Source organism: Mirounga leonina, unplaced genomic scaffold (assembly GCF_011800145.1).
Source record: "Mirounga leonina isolate KUSES-001 unplaced genomic scaffold, KU_Mleo_1.0 Mir_101609, whole genome shotgun sequence".
Classification (NCBI taxonomy): Eukaryota; Metazoa; Chordata; class Mammalia; order Carnivora; family Phocidae; genus Mirounga; species Mirounga leonina.
In genome coordinates this window covers 13,419,541-13,442,452 of record NW_023270164.1, presented here as the reverse complement: position 1 = coordinate 13,442,452, position 22,912 = coordinate 13,419,541, and the positions used below count along the sequence as shown (strand labels likewise).

Genomic DNA, 22,912 nt, shown 5'->3' with positions numbered 1-22,912 from the left:
ACCCAAAAAGATGGGGGTGGGGGGGATGGCAAAGGGTAGAAATGTAGTATTATCATGTGAAAAGATAACCATCAGAGGATAGCTGTTATCCAAATGTTGAGGGGGGAGGGAAGGAGGGAGGGAGGGAAGGAGGGAAGGAGGGGAGAGGAGAGGAGGGCAGGGAAGAGGGAGGGAGGGAGGAGAGAGGGGAAAACGGAGGGGAGGGGGAGTGAGAGGAAGGAGGAGGGAAGGAGAGAGGACGGAGGGGGAATGGAAGAAGGGAGAGAGGGAGAGAGGGAGCTAGAGGTTAAAAGGGGTGTCAATTTTGAAGGAAGTTGGGAGGAAGGAATTCAACAGCCCTCTAATAACTTAGCAAAAAGGATTCTCTTGTTAAATTTTAAAACGAAATCAAATTTAAGCCCTAGAAACCAAAACAATTCTACTGAACTCTTAACTGTATCTTCCTGAACATAGATCTGAGGTCTTACATAGCAAAAATCACTCAGTGGCTCTGCCATTTCCTTTTTACTTTTAGTTTCAGGCCAAGGTGGGAGGTGGCAGGGTGGGGGCTGAAGGAAGTCAGCAGAGATTCTTTTCTCTTTCAAAAATAAAATTAAACTTGGTCTATGGGATCAGGGTCTGGTCTTCCCTCAGACATTTTCTCTTGGTTATATTCATAGCTATTAGACTTTTCTCAACATTCAGAAACTTGCTCTATATGTTGGAATCTTATATGTTGTTTTGATAAAAAGGGCTATTTATTCACTGTACCTGGTCTTTTCCAATGGCCCTATGTAATAAGTATTAGAGCTATTTACCTAACTTCACTTTCTTTAATGTAATGAGAAAGACTCTGGTTGAACTGGAGTTAACTAAAATTCAGTTAAAGAGGATGAGGTGAGCTTTATTCTTTGAGGTACCTGAGTGGGTAAACAAAAGTGGAGACAGATGAGATTTAGTGGAGTTTGGGTAGAAGTAAATCATTAAATTTAATCCCCACAGTCTCTAGACCTTTAAGTTTGCTTCCCAGCCTGCCATTTTTCCTGACTGGCTTTCTCACAAGTTAATATGATATTCCCATGATTCCAAATACTTGGTGTGAGGAGTCTAAATTGAAGGAGACTATGGACTGTGCTAAAAGATAATGATCTTGATTATCAAGTTCAAACATTTCATAGTGTCCTTCCCCTTCTGCTCACCCCACCAGTCCCTAATCTAAACCTGACTGAAACACAGAGATGGGTTTCAGAAAGCCCTTCAGAGATTCTTATCCAAACTCAGCCAGTCCCTAAAAACCATATATAACCATATATATATTCAGATTTCTTTCCTTTCTCTTTACAGATGTCTGAAGATATTGACTGGTTACACAGCCGCAGGGGCGTGTGCAAGGTAGATCTCTACAGCCCAACAGGACAGCAAGATCAGGACCGGAAAGTGGTAAGATACAAAATTACCCCTACCGAGGAATGGAAAGGATCAGTGTATGAGTATAGATATCCTGGAGCCCAGGATAGACTAATGGAGAGCGATACTGTGATGTCTCCAAGCAACCAAGCTCAAGGAGGTCTGTGGGGGACCAATGTGCTTTATACATCACACAAAGACAAATTAAGGGAGAGGCAGGACCAGATGTGATATAAAGGACTTGGGGAGGGAGGGCTATGAGGAGAGCTGGGGGGGGGGGGGAGTGGTGGTTGCCTAGCTACCAGCCCCTATTACCTAACACTTCTGAAGTCACAATGTCACCTAGCTACCAGTAAATTACACTAAAGTGGGACTCCCTCAGGAGGACGAAATACTTCACGCTCTGTTTCCCAAACTTTCAGCGATTTGCATAGTACTTCACATTTTTTATCATGTTCAAGTGCCACTCATACTACTTAATATGTGTTTTTGCAATGTTTTTAAAAATGAATTTAAAATTCAAATACATTTAAAAATTACCATCACCCTAGGCACTATTGTCCACAATACCACAGGTTTGACGTTTTAGGATGTATTTTCCAAATAAACAACAACAAATGCACCTATTAATACAAACATCTACTTATGTACCACCAAAAATATTCTATATCATCAATAGTAAAAATACCACACTTTGGAAACACTATAGCAGAAAGGGTTCTAAACTGGGGGCCAGGGGAATCAACTTCTAATGGAAGTTCCACCTTCAAGTTTGTGTCAGTCAGGCAAGCCACCTCTCTTCTCAGTTTTCTCAATAAATGTGGATATTTTGGGCCTCTCTCTGACAGGTAGGTATTCTCATTTAGGAAATATAGTGATGCTAAGCTTCTGTCTGCCTCATAATAATCATATTAACATTTATTGAGTACTTACTATGTACAGGCACTCTGCTAAAAGCTTTCCATGCAGTATCTCAATCAGTCCTCACAAAAACCTTATAAGGTAGGTATTGTCATCTCCCAGAAAGAAATTATGGTCTTCAGAGTTTTTCTAAATTCACTCTCCTAATTTGATGCAGATATGCTTTGTTGACGTGTCCACCCTGAATGTGGAAGGTAAAGATTGCAAGGTGGGTATTCTCTGCTTCCCTCACTTGGAATGGGTGGGAAACTGCTGAGAAGGGTTATCAGGGGCAGCATGAGGAAAGGGAAAGGTTGTAGCAGAGGGTGGAAAGGTGGAGGAGTCTCAAGTGGAAAGCCATTGTTCTTGGAAGCCCAGGATCTCTGGTTCAGAATTTATTGTCACTCTTGATACCAAGTCTCATTTTAGAAGCCACTTAAGTTGTTGGTAGGGCTGAAAGAATTAAAGCCTGGAAAATAGCATGTCAGAGAAGTGAAATTAAAAAAAAAAAAAAAACCTGTCCAAAAGTTTGATGATTAATGGAATATGGTTCCTGAGACTGACAACTTTGTGAATACCTTCAGTGGGGCCAGGGTGAGGGGAGTAGTAATTTGTGGTGGGAACTTTATCATTCTTCAAAGACTAGCTAGCATCACAGTCCTACCTCTCCTTCAGAAAGAAGAGGGATAATAGGGGACATAGCATTCATACTTTGAAGTGAGCCTAGGAGGGCAGCCTAGAGACGTCTCAAAAATCCACTTCATAAAAATCTTACCCCTTAATTCCATAGGATGCTGCTGGTTCCAGTTTGGAAGCTGACTTAAACTTGGGAAATCTGGAAGAAAAAGAGATTATTGTGATCAAGGATACCGAGAAGCAAGACCAGTCTAAGGTATACTTAGCCTCTGAGCTCACCCTTTCTAGTTCTCAGAGCCCAATGCTGAGTCTGAGGACTCTGGTTCAGAGATAGTAAGATAACTATTGTCAAACAGGCCCATAAATTTGAACACTATGACATTCTAGAGAACGCAGTCCTAAGTCGAGAGTCACGGTAAGTTCAATGCCCGGGTATCTAACAATGGCACTAATCACAGAGGCTCAGAATGCCCTTTCCTGATTTCAGGGGCCTACTCCAAATATAACCTTGCTATTCTTATCCTAATAAAGATATGGGCTTATAAGCAAGATCCTTTGCAACGTTCTTTGCTGGCTTGTAATAGACTTGTGTGCCCTATGTTGCCCAGAGACCAAGAGGGAAGAACGAGGATATGGAGCAGAGAGAATCCACAATGACCAAGAACTATAGTTGCCTTGTTCCTACCCTGTTGTCTAAGAGATTACCTAGGTTGTTGGGCAGCATAAAATTAGAACAAATTAGACTTGCATGCCACTGTCACATACAGAATCCTTTGTTTTTGTGTAAGTATTCTAAATTATATCTGTTAGGCTCCTGGTTTGGGGTAAGCATTAGAACACATGAGAAGTCACCCCCACAGTCCTACAAGCCTGGAGCGGCTGGTACTGGAACGGGATATTTTGCTTTAGTGCAAAAGAGTCAAATATTTCTTGTTCTATCTTCCTGGGCTCATGTTATAATGAGAAACATCATTTCTGGCCCCAGACACATTTAGAATAATGAGAGTGGGCTCTAAGGAAGGAAAAGCCAGTTACAAAATAGTCTCTAAATAGTTTTGGGTTCAGTTGGGGGTTGCCAACTCCATTTTGGAGTCTTAAGAAAGGGATAAATTATACCTGGTGTTTATTTTTAAAAGAGCCGTCCATATTTCCTGCACACAAGGCAGATCTCCTTGATTGTGTCAAACCCGTTCGCAAAAAGTTGACCTCATGACCTCACGTTTCCAGGAATTCTGTGAAAAGACAGGAGATGAAGCAGTGGAAGGGGCAAAGAGGGCAATGGCATTTAGCGCCAAGTAGATGTGTACAATACATATACACATATCCAGACACGGGCACACACAGTCACAAGCATACAAATCTATCCAAGAGACACACACATCGATACATACATTTATATACGTTAACAAAAAATAATTTATACAAGCAAAGATGTGCTCATGTCTGGCTACACGTGACATCAACAAACACACAAGCACTAATATACCAAACTTAGGTATATTGACCTATTCATAAACAATGACTTACACACATACACAAAGGTATATAGTTATACAGCCAGATACCTGGACATGCCCACATATGACACACATAAACACCCATATATATCCATGCACACCACACATAAACGTATACTCACACACCCATAGCCTTTGATCAAAACACAGTAACCATACAGACTCAGGTATAGGCATACACACATAAATATACTTCATGCTGATACGCACCCATAGAAACTTAAACAAAATGATACAAAGTCACTAACTCTTATTTGTATGCACTGATACACACATCAACACAACTGCAATAACATCCCCACTCTTGTTCTCACACACAAACTCAAATGCCGGGGTGTGTGCAATTTGACACACATTCTCAAGCATGGACACAGCATATAAATATAAATGACACCTAATTTATTGACACACTACACAGTCACTATACAATCACCTATTTACACATACAATTCATATTTTAACATACACATTTATTAACATATCATACATTAATTATTGAGTATATATGTTAATATGTGAATGTATGCTCTAATATATACAAATGCATTTATAGCCGCACGATACATGCTAGTAGATTTACATCATAAATATATGCACATCACTTCCAATTGACACTTGTTTATTTGCATATTCTCAGACACACTGACATACACACGCTTATGGTTACAATCCCACACATGTACAAAAGGTACACACTAATATATACATGTTGGCCTATACAGTAGGCAATGAGTATTGATGTCAACACATTATTACACATGCTTACACATACTCATACATGGGCACTGACATACACGTATACACACACATACACACAGGCACATTTACACCTTTCACAAGACAGACTGACATATTCTCACATCTATAGAGATACTCACACTTACAAATTGCTGTATTGATGTGCATATGCACACAATGGATACAAGGATACATTTTTGACATACTGAGATAAGAACACATACACAGATGAAATTGACAAATATATTGATAACACTTAAATACAGTTAAGTACACAAATGCATATACTCAGCTTTTGCTGCTGCCACTTGTGTTTGTGTATTAATGGTTTTAATTGTATGTTATGTTCTCATGCAAATTCTAAAGGCCAAATCCCTAATCTGTGCAGTTTAGAAGATATATCTTCTAAATAAAATAAGGGAAAGAAGTACCCTACCCAAACTCTTATGGATAGGTGTTGTTCTTTTTTTAGACGGAGGGATCTGTGTGCCTTTTCAAACAAGCTCCCTCTGATCCCATAAGTGTCCTCAACTGGCTTCTCAGTGACCTCCAGAAGTATGCCTTGGGTTTTCAACATGCACTGAGCCCCTCGGCCTCTAGCTGTAAACATAAAGTAGGAGACACAGAAGGCAAATATCACAAACTACCCTCTGGGAACTGCTACAGTGTCTATGCTGATCAACTGTACATGGATTATATGGCCAACGGACCTCAAAGCCTACATCTAGAAATGACAGCAGGCAAAAACACCAACAATAACCAGAGTCCTTCCACTCCTCCAGCCAAATCTCCTAGCACTCAGAGGGCAATGATTTCCCCTGATGGTGAATGTTCTATGGATGACCTTTCCTTCTACGTCAACCGACTATCCTCCCTGGTAATCCAGATGGCCCGTAAGGAGATCAAGGAGAAGTTGGAAGGTGGAAGCAAATGCCTCCATCATTCTCTCTACCCATTCTCTGGGGACAAAGGGAAAAACAGCCCCCACAGTGCTGTGAGCAAGATTGCTTCTGAAATGGCCCATGATGCTGTGGAATTGACCTCGGCAGAAATGCGGGGCACTGGGGAAGAGTGCAAGGAAGGTGGCCGGAAAACCTTTCTGTATAGTGAATTATCCAACAAGAACAAGGGTGGGGACAAACAGATGTGCCAAAGAGATAGTAAAGAATTTGCAGATTCTATTAGCAAAGGGCTCATGGTTTATGCAAATCAGGTAGCATCTGACATGATGGTCTCTGTTATGAAGACTTTGAAAGTACATAGCTCTGGAAAGCCAATCCCAGCCTGTGTGGTCCTGAAGAGAGTGTTGTTAAAACACACCAAAGAAATCGTGTCTGATTTGATTGATTCCTGCATGAAGAACCTGCATAATATCACTGGGGTCCTGATGACCGACTTGGACTTTGTCTCGGCTGTCAAGAGGAATCTGTTCAACCACGGAAAACAAAATGCTGCAGATATCATGGAGGCTATGCTGAAGCGTCTGGTCAGTGCTCTTCTTGGCGAGAAGAAGGAGACTAAATCTCAGAGTCTGTCATATGCAACCTTGAAAGCTGGGTCCCAAGATCCCAAATGCAAGAACCAAAGTCTTGAATTCTCAGCCATGAAAGCTGAGATGAAGGGGAAGGACAAAGGCAAAATGAAACCAGAGCAGTGCAAGTCGTTGACCAGTGCCGAGAAAGTCAGTGAGCACATCCTCAAGGAGAGCCTGACCATGTGGAACCAAAAGCAAGGAAACCAAGGCAAGATGCCTGGCAAAGCATGCGCCAATAAAGAGGAAAAAAGAGAAAAGATCAGCCCTTCCACGGATTCACTGGCAAAGGACTTGATTGTGTCTGCCCTTATGCTGATCCAGTACCATCTGACCCAGCAGGCCAAAGGCAAAGATGCATTTGAAGAAGAGTGTCCTGGTTCTACCATGGGCTATATGAGTCAGAGTGCCCAATACGAAAAGTCTGGAAGTGGCCAAAGTGCCAAGCCACTTTCAGTGAAACATCTAGAATCTAGTGGAGCTCCAGGACCATCCACCTCCCTGAAGGAAAATCAACAGTTGGACTCTCAGAAGCTGGATATGTCAAACATCGTTCTAATGCTGATTGAGAAACTGCTTAGTGAGAGCCCCTTCAACTGTGAGGATCTATGCGAAGGTGAGAACAAGTGTTCTGAGCCCAGGACAAACAAAGCGGCTTCCATGTCCAAGAAGCCTGACAGAGGAGAAGAACAATGCCAGGACAATCAAGAACTTGACTTTATCAGTGGGATGAAGCAAGTGAACCGCCAATTTATAGATCAACTGGTAGAATCTGTGATGAAGTTGTGCCTTATCATGGCTAAGTATAGTAATAACGGGGCAGCCCTTGCTGAGTTGGAAGAACAAGCAGCCTTGGCAAACAACCCCAATTACCAGGTCGGTGGCTCCAGATGTAGTCATGATGGTGCAATGTCACAGCGCTATCAAGACTCTCCTGGGCCTGAAGTCATAGTTAATAATCAGTGCTCAACAAGCAGCTTGCAGAAGCAGCTCCAGGCTGTCCTCCAGTGGATTGCAGCCTCCCAATTTAACGTGCCCATGCTCTACTTCATGGGAGATGACGATGGACAACTGGAGAAGGTAAGCGACGCAACAGGTGCAAGAAGAAAAGAGGGTTGCAGTGGGCAGGGGGAGGGAGGCAGCATTGTACTTAGAGCCCAAGAGCAGTCCAATTTTTTCCCAAGCCTATTCTTTACTGTGCACTTCACGAATTGCTTGCACTTCATAAAAAGACAAAGTGATAAACCATTAACTGAGTGGGGCTCTGGATACCTCAAGGCGTGCGCATTTCCACCAAGGGGAGAAGTGAGGTTAGCTCACTGTATCGGTGATCCTTTCAACAAACTCTTCGGTAACACATCAGGGAGCAATTTTTAAGTCTTACGTTTTGAGTTTGAAGGCCCTCAAAGGATTGGAGAGAGAAAAAAAAAAAAGAAAAAGGGAGCTCCTCCCCAAACTCATGTGTCCTGCAAGTGCCCCAAGAGTACTTACCTCCTTAAATTTTTTGCCCTAGGTACCTCACTTGCTTCGCCCTAGTCCTGGCCTTGCCCTCCACTTTCACAGAGGCCAGCATTCATGCACATACAAGTTCTCTCTCCTCTCTCTCTCCTCTCTCTCCTTCCCTCCCTCTCTCACACACACACCCCACAGCTGTGTTTTTTACATCAGATGGAGTTAAGAGAAATAAAATACTGAACCGAATTATTTTCAGTCCAGGACCAGGAAGATTGTCCCTACTTCCCACCTCATACTTTTTTAGGGAAGCTGGGGAATGGCGACCCCTAACCTTGACCTAGCAATCATCACAGGCTAACTGAAGGATCTAGCACCTATGAGAAGTGTTCGGTGAACACATTTAGTTCCAGAGCTTGTTTTCTAAAGCTCGAAAAGAAAGTCCTGTGGCATTTGGAGCCATGTCATTAGAGGAGGCACAAGGAAAAAGGAAAGTCAGGTCAGGAGCCTCTGGTCCTGGATCTGTGTCAGGCTTTCCTCTAGTCCTAGAAGCATGGGTGGGAAGGTGAGTGGGGGAGGGTCCACTTGATCCATCTGGGTCCCTTCTCCAAAAGCATCACGTGACTCAACGCTACCTCTGCTCTCTCCACAGCTTCCTGAAGTTTCAGCTAAGGCAGCAGAGAAGGGGTACAGTGTAGGGGATCTTCTTCAAGAGGTCATGAAGTTTGCCAAGGAGCGACAACTGGATGAAGCTGTGGGAAACATGGCTAGGAAACAACTGCTAGACTGGTTGCTCACTAACCTATGAGCTAACAACTCCTTTGACTCCTCTCCATTTACTCCCCCTAGCAGCATTCCATCCCGGCCTGAACACCCCTACCCATCAGGCCAGTGAACTGCATACCACATGATTGTATTTCCTAATACATCTGAGCAGTTGGACTGTGCAAATACAGGGTGTCCAAAAGCTGGGCAAGAACATGAATAAAAAAAATTAAAAAAGTGTAATTGTTTTCTTGATCAGATAGATCTGAGGCGAGGGAGGAGAATGGGTTGAATTCTGGGAGAATGGGTGATACAGGGTTGAACTTGTGTCCAGATCTCACCCTGGGTTCTTTTCTGAGCACCCAAGACACAGGGATATAACATATGTCCTAAGTCCCTAAGTAATCTGGTTTGTCCAAATGATCTCATCTTACAGTCTCTTTAGAGCTTTGCCACCTGTGGCCTCCCTGTTTCTCTCAGAATTGCCTACCTAACTTGATATTTCCCCCTTCTAATCCCAAGGATGCAGGCTTCTTGGGTTTTTTGTTTTTATTAAGAGCCTGAAGATAGGCTATCTTATAAGAAATCTAGCTGAAGAAAGTAAGTATATTACTCATTACCCAGGCAAGGGGGGACATTTCTCCCCCTTGCCTCACACACACCCTCACTGTTAACTGCGCATGGATAAATACTATCCAGAACCACAATTGGATCTGATCCTCTTATGTGTGAATAAAGCTTTCTGAGAAGTCATTTACTGCAACTGATAAGATTTCCTTGTCTTCCATCAGTCTGAAAGAAAATTCTTCTGAGAAGAAAGCTCTATAGGATGGTAAATTCACGGCCACCCTAGGTGAATCCCAGTGTCTCTTTTGAGACTAGCTCTAAGTCCTTAGATTTGTTTCATGCTTCTCAGAAGTCAATCATAATGCTAGAATTCATTGCAAACAAGATCAAAACAATGGTTTCAGCTGTGTGGTCCTCTGTTAGCCAGTTTGCTGTGGCATACGCTGGTGCCTTTGAGGTGCCGGGGCTTTGTAGAACAAGCACAGCATGTGAGATCCTTCTGGATTCAAAAGTCAAAGCTTGTGCCTCTTACTAGTCACATGGCTTTACAGAGTCACCTAGACCCAGCCTGTTTCCTTACCTGTAAAGTGTAGCCCAAAATTACCTTCACTAGAGGTTCAAGTGGAGCGATGGATGGGAGGATGCTTTACACAGGGGAATCTTGTTATAAATGTAGTTACATGAAGGAAGCTATAACCTGCAAAGCCCATCCTAACATAGTTTCAAGTGCTCTTGATATGCTTCCAAACTGAAAGGATTCTCTGAGTATGGGACCCAGAGAGGTACTTTTTGGGGGGACGTAAGCGGCACAGAGGCAAACCTTGCCCACTTCTCCCCAATGCTTGGACCAGTCAGAAGTAAAGGCAGGCCTCTTCAAAGCAGGACTTTTAGAACTCCCCCGACGTGAATGAAAGCTAATCAAACCTTTTCCAGTCACAGCCGCCCCATGAAAAGCTTTGGAGTTGAGCTACCACAGATCCTTCCCTTTCTCCTTGAAGAAAATCCTTAATAAACAAATGTGGGACCAGGGCTGGATTTCTGATGATGCAATCCTCCCTGAGCACAGCTGGGTCCCATAGTAGTTTACTTCCCTGATTAACTTGGCTCTTGACTTCCTCCTGATTTTTATTATGAGACGGCCTTGGGGATTCCTTGGAACGTGGAAATAGAGCAAAGGAAGTTATATGTTCTGCTAAATGAGGGGAGTTGGGGCAAAATGGTCTCTAAGGGCCCTTCCAGTTCTGACATTTGAGGATTCTAAGAAAGTGTTTCTCTTCCATAATTTCTCAAGGAAACTTGTGTGGATGAGGTAAGATTAGGGTGAGGAAACTTGATTTTTGCCAGAGCTGACAGACTCCAGCAGAGGATGGAATGCTTTGGACCACAAAGGGCTCTGACAAGGGTCTGGAGGAGCTCAACAGTCCTTGGGGTTTATTCCTGGAGGGCGAGGCCCTGGCCTTTCACCTCTCTAAATGGAGAAGTGACCCCAGGCACCCTATCAGCAATGTGGCCATGCTCAATGGCAGCAGTTGAAAATAGACAAGGACTTTGACTGAGCAGAGAGCCCCAAGTGTAGTAGGAAAGGGACGACAGGAGCAGAAAGAGAAGGAATCCATGAGTATCTCCTGGTGGGTGATTGAATTGGCTTGGAATATCTGACAGTTGTGGTGTCTCTGAACATCAGGCCTCCATTTCAAAAGGAAGTTGTGAGCAAAACTCATCTGGGAGGTTACTGCAGGGCCACGACTAGGCTGAGGTGAGGTGAGAGAGGCACTCGCCTCGGGGACAAAATTTAAGGGGGAACCAAAAACTCAGTAATCAAAAGAAAGGTTTTAATGCACTATCTTAAAAAAAAATTGAAATTAATGTTCCCCCAAATCCATGCTGAACAAAATATCAAAAATTGTAATACAGAAGATCAGTAACAGCACTGTGCCAAACCATAATGGAGCTTGAGGTAAAAGGAAAAATTGGCAAGACTGATTTTATGGGAGTAACACTTTGTGGGAGATTTCCAAGGCAATATTTAGAGAACGTATTGCCCCCAAAACCTTTATCAGTACAAAAAAAAGCAACAATGAATTAAGTCCCTGCCTAAAAAACTTAGGAAGAGAACAAATAAGAAGTCAAACAAGTTTGGGAAAGGGGAAATAAAATTTGGATTGAGGGGGAAAAAACAAAGAAAACAAAGTTTCACTTAAACCTTAAAAAACTCATTTTTTTTTTTAATCAGAGAGGGAGACAAACCATAAGAGACTCTTAACTCAGGGAAACTGAGGGCTGCTGGAGGGGAGGGGGATGGGGGGATGGGTAACTGGTGATGGATATTAAGGAGGACACGGGATGTAATGAGCACTGGGTGTTACATGCAACTGATGAATCCCTAAACTCTACCTCTGAAAGTGATAATATGCTATATGCTAATTAATTGAATTTAAATAAAAATTTATAAACCTTAAAAAATTCAGCGGTGAGGAGAGGGGTGTTGCAGGGTTTTCTCTCTTGCTTAACCTAAGAATACATTGCTGTCAACCAAAGCTCATATTAGATTAATTCTGGTTAAAAACAGGAACCACATAAGGTTTTCCCTGTTAAAATTCCACTTTAAAACAGTTCTATAACGAAAGAAGGAAAATAAGCACAAAGTAGGAATACAGGAGAGGCAGAAACAAAAATGCCACTTTTGCATAAGATATATTTAGTCATCCATGAAAAGCAAATCCTCAAACACCAGAGGTACTGAAGGAGTTTTGCAAAAGTATAGGATAGAAGATACTTGTGAGCTGTAGGAATTTGCCATCAACTAAGACATTTCCAGCTGCTTTCTCCCCAGTGATTCAGAGACATGTAAAAAAAATCCAGCCTCAGGGGTGTCAGAACATGAAAAAAATTTAAAAGAATCTGTCAAACTTCTATATCCTAGAGCCACCCAGCCACAAAGAGGAGAGTCCAATTACCATAGTGACAATAATACTAAACTCTTGGGTATTAAGGAAGGCAAAAAATGACATTTACAGAGCACTTACTGAGTGCCAGACACTACTAGTGCTTTAATTCTTTCAAAAACCTCAGGGAGAGGGTTTGTTATTCGATGTTTTTACAGATGAGAAATTAGGGGCTCGGGCTTCAAGGCCTTTTTCTAGGCCATACCTATGATCAGTTAAGTGGGAGAGTTGGGGATTCAAATCCAGGTTTGCCTCAGGTCAAATACTATGTTCTTTCCATTCTATCACACTGCCATCCTAGTAATTCAGAGTCCATGTTTATTAAAAACAAACTGTAAAACATGAATGAGAGGGACGCCTGGGTGGCTCAGACAGTTAAGCATCTGCCTTCGGCTCAGGTCATGATCCCAGGGTCCTGGGATCGAGCCTTGCATCTGCCTCCCTGCTCAGCAGAGAGCCTGCTTCCTCTCCCACTCCCCCTGCTTGTGTGCTCTCTCTCTCTCTCTCTCTCTCTGACAAATAAATAAATAAAATCTTAAAAAAAAAATGAGGAGAAAAACTAAAGGAAAACAGATAAATAGGAAAATAGACCATGCTCCTGGCTAGTAAAACTAAATAAAACATCACTCTTTAATTCAACATATAGGTCTCCTATAATGCCATTTTAAATCTTTATGGGATACTCTTGAAGTATCTCCCCCGAGATATTTATTCATTGCAAAGGGGGAAAATCATAACTTCACAACAGATGAGCCCATCAGTCACACCTTAATTAGGTGATCAAGGTTAACATAATCAGTAAAGATATATCGATACCATGTACCTCCTGATAAGATGTCATGAGAAGAACCTCGGAGGCATTCTTGCCAAAAACCCATGACCCTAGTCTAATCATGAGAAACCATCAGATAAACCCAAACTGAGGCACATTTGCGAAATACCTGACCAGAATTGACTACAAAGGGTCATAAGGAAACATTTTAGGGTTATGGAAATGTTAACTATATACCTTGAGAGGAAATGTGTTTAACACAGGTGTATGTATACATTTCTCAAGACTCATCACTTAAAACGGGTGAACGTTATTCTATCTAAATTATATTTCAACAAAGTTGGTTTTTAAATATATTTAAACCTAATACCTATAGGAAAACAATCCCCTTCCACTGTTCACAAGTTTACTGTTCTTCTGCCTCTTTCCAGAAAGTCTCCCATTTAGCAAGTCTTTGTGACTTTGGGCTCTGAGCCACCCTTAACTTGCAGCCCTCCCTCCTTCCCCTTCCACTTGGCTGTGGTGGCCCTGAGCAGGGCTGGGAATTCCCTCTTTGGAAGAATTTCCCTCCCAGATCCCAGCTATGTATCCAAGGTGAGAAGCTTTCCAGCTCCTCCTCAGAAAAGCCTTCCTTCACTACCCTATCTTCCACAGCTACCCTTTCACCCTGCCTTATTCTCATCACCGGAACTGATCTATCCTTTGTGTTCTTTTTTTTTTTTTTAAGATTTTATTTATTTATTTTGACAGAGAGAGACACAGCAAGAGAGGGAACACAAGCAGGGGGAGTGGGAGAGGGAGAAGCAGGCTGCCCGCCGAGCAGGGAGCCCGATGCGGGGCTCGATCCCAGGACCCTGGGATCATGACCTGAGCCGAAGGCAGACGCTTAACGACTGAGCCACCCAGGCGCCCCTATCCTTTGTGTTCTTATTTACTTGCTTATTGACTGTCTTTTCCCACTAGAATGGCAACCCCAGGAGCACAGGGACCTGTCTTGTCCACTACTCTATCCTCAGTACCCAGCACAGTGCCTGATGCCTAGTCACCATTCAATAAATGTTTATGGAATGAGCAGTGATCCACCTACTTCGGTGTTCCCTGGTGGGGAAAAATAGCATTAAATGGGGTATCAGAAAATTCATGATTAACCATGGCCATTTTTTTTTAAGATTTTTTTTTTTTATTTATTTGAGAGAGAGAATGAGAGACAGAGAGCATGAGAGGGAGGAGGGTCAGAGGAAGAAGCAGACTCCCTGCCGAGCAGGAAGCCCGATGCGGGACTCGATCCCGGGACTCCAGGATCACGACCTGAGCCGAAGGCAGTCGCTTAACCAACTGAGCCACCCAGGCGTCCCTAACCATGGCCATTTAATATCACTTAATCATCTTAATATAGCCAAGTGCCTGTTTCCTTACCTTAAAAATCAGGATGCTAATCAATACCTTTCATATCTACATCTCTGGAGGTGTTGTGCAGATCAAAGAGACAAGCAAGGTGAAAAATGTTTGAAAATATGCCTAAATGCACCCATTAAATAATTATTAAATAATTAAAATGAGAATAAATAATAATAATTAAAATAAGAATGATACTAATTAAAATTATTATATATTTAAATTTAAATAATTAAAATAAGAATAACTTTTACTGAGCTTTTACTGTGTGTCAGGCATTCTTTTAAGTGCTTTCCACTTTAATCCTCCCACCAACCCTCTGAGGTAAGTACCTTTATTAGCCCATTTTGCAGATGAGGCAACTGAGGCCCAGAGAGGCAGAATAACTTGCTCAAGTTCACACAGTTAGAGGAAGTAGTAGAGTTAGGATTCAAACACAGATAGATAGTCCTGTCTCTGAAGCTCCCATTTTGTACTGCTTCTTGTCCATCACGTCATACGTCAGGATAAGTCCTGGCTGAGTGCAGGTAATACTGACAGAATAGAGTAGGCCTGTCTCGGAGGCAACAGGAACCTCTGGAGTGGTGTCAGTGGTTGCCTGGAAGGAATCCAGCCTGGTGAATAGGCACAGGTTTCCAAAGGGTATTGTAGGCATAGACCTTGGCCCAGAAGAAGGCCAAAAACTACCCCAAGGCAGCAGGAAGCTGGGATGGCTCCTGGGACTCATGCAGCAGGCAATATTCCCAAGTGCAGGCAGAGGTGGTGCTTAAAACACATCCTCATGGAACAAAATGATACCTCGCGTTTGCTCACAGTGCCCAGGGCCTCTACCATTGGTGGGAGGGGGCTGGGCCACCAGAGCAGAAGAACAATGCCAGACAAGCTAGCGCATGTGTGCCCTGGCAGGGAACGAGAGCACTCCCTGATGGTGTCCAATCAGCGTTCCCAAGAGCCAGACTACAGAGGCTCGGGCGTGGGGAGGAGAGGTTCAGGACCACTTGGGGTGCTCAGGTGAGTTGCCAATCAGTATCAAAAGCATTTGGAAATTTTCACAGCCCGTAGGGCTGTACCAGTGCCTAAAATTTGAATACCAGCCCTACTTTCTCCCGTCTTCCTCAAGCCTCAGGGCCTGGCTAAAAATCAAATTCGAGGTAACTAACATCTGAGGTGAATCCAGCTGAGGAAAGAGTGGAAGGGAGGGAACCCCCAAGTTGCTCCTTCAGGCTCATAGAGCTCTATCCGTGCTCTGATCCCTCGGCATGACAATGCCCTGTTTCTGGATCTGCCTTTCTTCCAGACTTTAAGTAGCACGCAACAGATGGATAGAAAGGGTCTCCCACCTACCGGGCAGCCAGCTAACCAATGTTTGTTGAGTAATAGCTAACATGTACTGTGTGCTGGCTTTGGGCCAGGCCTCTCACCTGATGCCTGCTGCCACCCTATGGGTAGCCCCATTTTGCAACTGAAACAGCTGAAGGCAGAGAGAATTAGAGACTTGCCCATACCTGGGATTCAGCCCTGGCAGCCGGATTCTGGAGCCTGTACTCTGAAAAACTGTGCTTGATTTAAGTGGCTGGTGGGTGGCCATACATGTGCAAAAGTTCAGAGATGAATAAAATGTGACTTGCTTAGGAACTTGAGAGACATATGGTAGCTGGAGTGTAGGCTGTGAGAAAGGGAGGTCATGGGTGACAAAGCTGGAAAAGGCAGCTGGCATTGGATTGTGAAGGGCCTTATGTATCATGGTGAAAATTTTGGACTCACTCCTAAGGTCAATGAGCCTGGCAGTTTCAGGTGAGATGTATGTTCTAGAATGTTCTCTCAGTCTGTTGTGGGAAGGATGGATTGGAGGGAGCGTTGTGCTGCTCGGCTGTTACTTATTTCCTTCATTTCTTTTTCTCCCCGCTCCGTTTTCCATTTTTAAAATGCCAGCTTCCCTGGACTTTACTGGAGGTTGAAAAGATTTATCCACATCTGGGCCAACATATCTCTGGGGGCCAGGACGGGGAGATAATGGGCGCCCTCTGTGACTGGCTAGAAAACTCCAGCTACAGTGGAGCCAATTGGTGAAGGGGAAAATGGTAGTTTTCCACTAACAGCCTGTGCTGACACTCTCACTCACATCAGGTGCTAGGAGAGGTAGGCCCCAGCCTCCATGCTCCCTCCAACCCCAAATGACAAATGGGTATATTTTCTCTGACCCTGAAGTGGTCTCACACAACACTTCCCAGAAACTATAAATCATGTCCCAGAACTCAACAAGAGAGAGAAGGAAAGGCAAACACCCTGACCAGCTGATCTTTCTCTCAGGGGTTTGATACCATCTGTCTCCCAGAGACCTTGCTTTTGGAAAAGAAATTTCTCGTCTGAGATTTCAGGTGCCTTTTTCAGCCAGCCCTGTGGTACAGACGACCCCAAGGGGGGTTGGCCAGGAAAATCTCCTCCAGCACCAAATGGTCCACTTCTGAACTGATAGAGCAACTCAGCTCTCCTCATCCTGATGCAATCGCGACACCAGGCGCACCTCGAATGACTTGTCTTGGCCTAGATCTCTATTTCCCTTCAAGTATATTCTTGGGGTTTCCATCCTCCTCCCCTGGCCCTCCCTCCTCAGTCTCTCATGGAATCCCCTTTCTCTGCCCATCTGATACATGTTGGAGGACCCCAGGATCTGTCCTCAGCTCACTGTTCTTCTTTTTTTTTTAATTTTTTATTGTTATGTTAATCACCATACATTACATCATTAGTTTTTGATGTAGTGTTCCATGAGAGGAGACGAAATCCAGGTCTCCTACTCCTCCGCCATCTTGCTCCGCCCCGATGTAGTGTTCCATGATTCATTGTTTGCGTATAACACCCAGTGCTCCATGCAGAACGTGCCCTCTTTAATACCCATCACTAGGCTAACCCATCCTCCCACCCCCCTCCCCTCTAGAACCCTCAGTTTGTTTTTCAGAGTCCATCGTCTCTCGTGGTTTGTCTCCCCCTCCGATTTCCCCCCCTTCATTCTTCCCCTCCTGCTACCTTCTTCTTCTTCTTCTTCTTCTTCTTTTTTTTCCTTAACATATATTGCATTATTTGTTTCAGAGGTACAGATCTAAGATTCAACAGTCTTGCACAATTCACAGCACTTACCAGAGCACATACCCTCCCCAGTGTCTATCACCCAGTCACCCCATCCCTCCCACCCCACCCCCCACTCCAGCAACCCTCAGTTTGTTTCCTGCGATTAAGAATTCCTCATATCAGGGAGGTCATATGATACATGTCTTTCTCTGTTTGACTTATTTCGCTCAACATAATACCCTCCAGTTCCATCCATGTCATTGCAAATGGCAAGATCTCATTCCTTTTGATGGCTGCATAATATTCCATTGTGTATATATATATATATATATATATATATATATATATATATATACCACATCTTCTTTATCCATTCATCTGTCGATGGACATCTTGGCTCTTTCCACAGTTTGGCTATTGTGGACATTGCTGCTATAAACATCGGGGTGCACATACCCTTTCGGATCCCTACTTTTGTATTTTTGGGGTAAATACCCAGTAGTGCAATTGCTGGATCGTATGGTAGCTCTATTTTCAACTTTTTGAGGAACCTCCATAGTGTTTTCCAGAGAGCTCACTGTTCTTCTTACCACCCCAACCCCTAGCTGTACCTGCTTTGCAAAGGGTTGGTGGAGGGCCCGGCTGCAACACTGCCAGAAAGAACTAGGGCCAGGGTTTGGGTCCTGAAAGAAACCAAGAACCAGAGGAAACAGAGGTGCGTCTGAGATGAAGTTCTCACAGTGACGCTTCTTGGTTGGGGACGGGGGAAGGAGCGCCTAGGACTTTTAAAATGCAGATTCCCAGGCCCTGTCCGGGAAAAGTCTTGAGTCCTTGGTTTGGGGCTGCAACACGGGCATGTGTATTTTGAAAATTCTTCTCTAAGTGATGGTCTATTATTAACCCTCTATGTTTTGAAAAAATTAGAACCTATGGAAAGTTGTAAGATTAGTACAATGAGTACCCGTATACCCTTCATCCAGTTTCACCAAGTATTAATATTTTGCCATCTTGCTTTATCTATCTACCTAAGCACACAACTGACTAAAATCATGTATATATAATTATTATGTTAAATAATAATTATTATTTTGCTGAACCATCTGAAAGTTAGCTGCAGACATCATGATATTCAACCCTCAATACTTCAGTGTGTTTCTCCTAGGAACAAGGACGTTCTTCCACATACAATTCATATTCAGTTTTCTTAAACATCCCAATAATGACCTCTATAGACATTTTCTTCAATCCCACCCACAATTCATATGTTGTGTTTAGTTATCCTCTAGTCTCCTGTAATCTAGAACAGTTCGGCAGCCATTTTGCTGGTCTTTCATGACACGGACTTTTTTTTTTTTTTTTAGTGTAAGCCAGTAGTTTTGCAGAATGTCTGAGAGATTTTGATCCACAGCCAGGTTTAAGGACAGCTTCGACAGTGCTTTAATTTGGAGAGGTCCCAACCAGGCAATGAACTGAAGGGCAGGCCTAAGGGCAAAATGGCGGTTTAGGAACCATACAAAAACTGGAAGGAGGTCAGGAGTGAAGGGAGGAAGGGTGGTGGCTGGGCAGGTTGGATGGCTCAAAAATACAAGGCCACGGTAGCTATTCTTCCTACAATTACGAACACTGAAATCCCTGCAGCAGTGATTCACATGGTGATTCCTTCCGTCTTCTCATCTGTCTCCCACGCCCCAGGCCCTCATACGGAACCATCTTCCTGATGTAGACATTTACTGAGCACATGCTATGTGCCAGGCACTGTTCTAAGCACATGACATCATTTAACCATCACAACAAACTCTTTGTAATGGTCCTTGTTTAATGGGCTAGGAAACCAAAGCACAGAGGGGTGGTAACCTGTTCAGGGTCACACAGCTATTAAGTGGGGGACCAGAATTTGAACCCAGGCAGTTCTGGCTCCAAAGCCCTCACTTTTTAAAAACAATTCTATTTTTTAAATTATTATTCAATCAAATTGGCTTTTTTTTTTTCTTTTGGTTTACGTTTCTATGAATTTTGGCCCATGTATAGATTTCATGTAACCACCACCACAATCAGGATACATACAGAACAAGTCCATCACCCCAGAAAACTTCCCTCTTGCTATCCCTTTAGAGCCACCCCCGCCCCCCACCTACGGAGAATGCTATTTTTGTTTTGTTCCTTTTGCAGGCTGTGTTTCCAATGTCAGCTAGGACTTTTAACATTTTACGCCATTAAGCGGGCCTTTCCTAGTATTTGCCAACCAGTGGTCAGCCAGTTGGGTCCTGGGGGAGGGAGGACCATTTCACTCAGTTCTAAGTCTTCCTTATGCTAATTAGAATCAGTTCAAGGCACACAAAGGTCAAGGCTAAATAAACCCTAGAGTCCATAAACAGCTTTACCTGGAGGCTTTCCTGTGCTTCTCACTCTCCCTTATTTTTCCAGTATGTTCTGGTTCTCTGGGCTCGGACTTTTGGTCCTCTGGGCTAGTAATAATCCATGTCCGGGACTGCGGGACTGCGCTGCCTCTCGGGCCTAGTGGGAGGAGAAAAAGAGAGGAGGAGACAGAGACAAAAAGAAAGCAATGGGTTTGGGCCCCTCCATCTTAGAGCTGTAGGTCCCTTGAACAGAGAGGAAGGTTCATGTACAAGTTTGGGCTCCTGCCATTTTCCATTCCCTGCGGCCCTTTGCCGCTGTGGGCCGAGCTGATGACTGGGGTGCGCTGGAACAGAAAAAGAGGAGAGAAAAAGCAGCCGGGTATTTCCTCACAACAGTGTCGAGCCCCAGAGGGAGGAAACCGTTTGCCAGTAAAGAAAAAAAAAAAAGCCATCTTGGATGAAAGAGAAGGTGAAAAGAGTTTTCCCAGATTGAAAAGAGATTCCCCTAATATAAGAGGAGAAGAGAAAGAGTGGCAGAGCCTGGCTTGGCTTCTGGGCAGTGTGCAGGGAAGGCCCCAAAGAGAAGTAATGAGGTGAGGAATCTAGGAAGTTGAAACCCTAAGCAAAAGTTTCTCCCAAAAGCATCTGAGCTCTGCCAGACCTGAAGGGCCCTGCGTAGGGGCCAACAGCTATCTCAGCATTAACCACAGTGAGCCAGACTTGATGACCACAGGTCCATACCCCATACCCTGGTGCATATAAACTACCAGAAGTTGGGCACCTGCATGGCTCAGGGCAGTTAAGTGTCTGCCTTCCAATCAGGTCATGATCCCGGGGTCCTGGGATCCAGCCCCGCATCGGGCTCCCTGATTAGCAGGGCGTCTCCTTCTCCCTCTCCCTCTGCTTCCCTCTCTCTCTCTTTCTCTGTCAAATAAATAAATAAAATCTTTTAAAATAAAATAAAATAAAATACCATAAGTCATGCACAACTCTGAGTGAGGGGTCTCCAAATAACTAACACTGAATTTCTCTCCAGCCTTAAGGGGTTTGGGAACTCAAAATGGAACTAACTCTGGTTTATAAAGAAATGTGATATTTCTTATCCATCTGAGTTGTGGATTGAGGCACATACCTCCTACACCGGTCTGGTATTCTCCAGGGCTCCTGCTACACATATAGCATCTTTGTGAAAATAAGAAAAACAGGCACTGCCTCTGGGCTGACCAGTGAGGGAAAGGCTCACTTTCCTCTGAGCTGACAGTGTTGGGCCAGCGTGCTTGGCTTGATAAGTGGAATGTGGGCTAGATTTCAGCCCCCATTCCTGCTCCCTGTACCATATTCAACCTGCACTGCTATGCTTGGCAATCCTAAGTGGCCCCTGTCCCAATCCACCTTTCCCATCACCACCGGAGGTCTTGCTCTGAAACACACACCAGACCCTGGCACTGCCCTGCTTAGAGCCCTTCCATGGCTCCCTATTGCCTAGATCTGCTCTGACAAATACAGTAGCCACTAGTCCCTTGTGGTTCTTGAGCATCTCAGATGTGACTAGTTCAAATTGAGATCTGCTGTATGTGTAAAATCCATCCCATATTTCAATGACTTTGTATTCAAAAAAGAATGCAAAATATGCCATTAATAATTGTTCATACTGATAACCTGTTGACATGATAATATTTTTTATATGTTGGGTTAAATAAACTATCAGTGTTTATTTTACCTGTTTCTTCTTTTCTTTTTTTAATGTGGCTACTAGAGCATTTAAAATTGCTAAGTGGCTCACATTATATACATATTTTTTGAAGATTTTATTTCAGAGAGAGAGCGCGCGCACAAGCTCACAAGCAGGGGGAGCAGCAGGCAGAGGGAGAAGCAGGCTCCCCGCTGAGCAGGGAGCCCGACAAGGGGTTCGATCCCGGGGCTCAATCCCAGGACCCTTAGGATCATGACCTGAGCCAAAAGCAGACACTTAACCGACTGAGCCACCCTGGCGCCCGAGCGCATTCTATTCTTGTTTCTGCTTCTTCTATAGCCTTCTCTACCCTCCACTCTTCCTCCTTTCTCCCCACCACCCCCAACACATTCATCAACACACTCATTCACCTGGCCCTGCAGCCATTCAAAACCCCTTCCGCATTCTCTTTTTACCTTTTGCAGTCGCACAACCTTTTTCCTGTCTCCTGCCGTCAAATGCACTTGCGTCCCTTGAGTCTGAGGTTCCTCTTGTGTAAAATGAAGAAAGAGCTGTAGGTAATCTAGCATTCCTTCCAGGCCATTGGTTCTATAATTTGGCCTCAAAGAAGCATACCATGGCACGGATAATCCAACAGTCATTTACATTTGTATTCAATGTGAGAAAATAAAATATACCACACACCGGTGGCCTTCCTGCCTGCCAGGCTCTGTTCCAATTATTTTCCGAGCCACTTCATCTCCTCAGCAATCCCGGCAGATGAGTACTATACTGTCGTTACCCCTGTTGTACAGATGGGAAACCCTGGGTTCAGAGAGGTTAAGTGATTTGCCAAGGTTACCAGAGACTTCAGAGCTCATGCTCTTAATATCTATACTGTGTTTGAGAAACTGGGAATCGATAGCACTTGCAACTGAAGGAATCCACACAGTGAAATAATGACTCAGGGAAGGATGGCAAGCTGCCCAGACCTCTTACCCTGTTCTTGCTCTTTCAACATTCAACTGCCGTGTCTCTCCTGACACCAGCAGACAGCAATCTCCCTCTGTCCCTGTCCGACCTTCCTTCCAGGTTTATATTCCCCTAAAAGCTCAATTACGAAGCATCAGCCTACAACTCAGGACCACTGCCTGTGGACACAATGGGATGCTTCCTCTTCGCCTTTGCTCAGCTGTCCCAAGAGTCCAAAGGC

General features: G+C 43.9%; 2 protein-coding genes across 6 annotated transcripts in view; one reads left to right on the top strand and one right to left on the bottom strand.

Moving 5' to 3' along the window:
* The window catches only part of CCNB3 (cyclin B3), a 91,725-nt gene extending 69,066 nt beyond the window's left edge, over nt 1–22,659 (bottom strand). For 4 of the 5 annotated variants that reach the window (XM_035004756.1, XM_035004735.1, XM_035004797.1 and 1 more), the window contains exons 1-4: nt 22,176–22,659; nt 20,052–20,184; nt 4,039–4,154; nt 3,062–3,121 (exon numbers count right to left, since the gene is read on the bottom strand). The gene's annotated coding sequence lies outside the window, so the exon portion shown is untranslated. Of the gene's footprint in view, nt 1–3,061; nt 3,122–4,038; nt 4,155–5,613; nt 5,671–20,051; nt 20,185–22,175 lie in introns of those variants that run through there. The other variant, XM_035004762.1, reaches the window with a different exon arrangement.
* On the top strand, nt 1,324–8,968 carry AKAP4 (A-kinase anchoring protein 4). The gene is made up of 5 exons (XM_035004808.1): nt 1,324–1,419; nt 2,465–2,515; nt 3,077–3,178; nt 5,650–7,788; nt 8,813–8,968. Exons 1-5 carry the CDS (start codon nt 1,324–1,326, stop codon nt 8,966–8,968), a joined length of 2,544 nt encoding a protein of 847 aa, XP_034860699.1.
* Nucleotides 22,660–22,912: the final 253 nt, after the last annotated feature.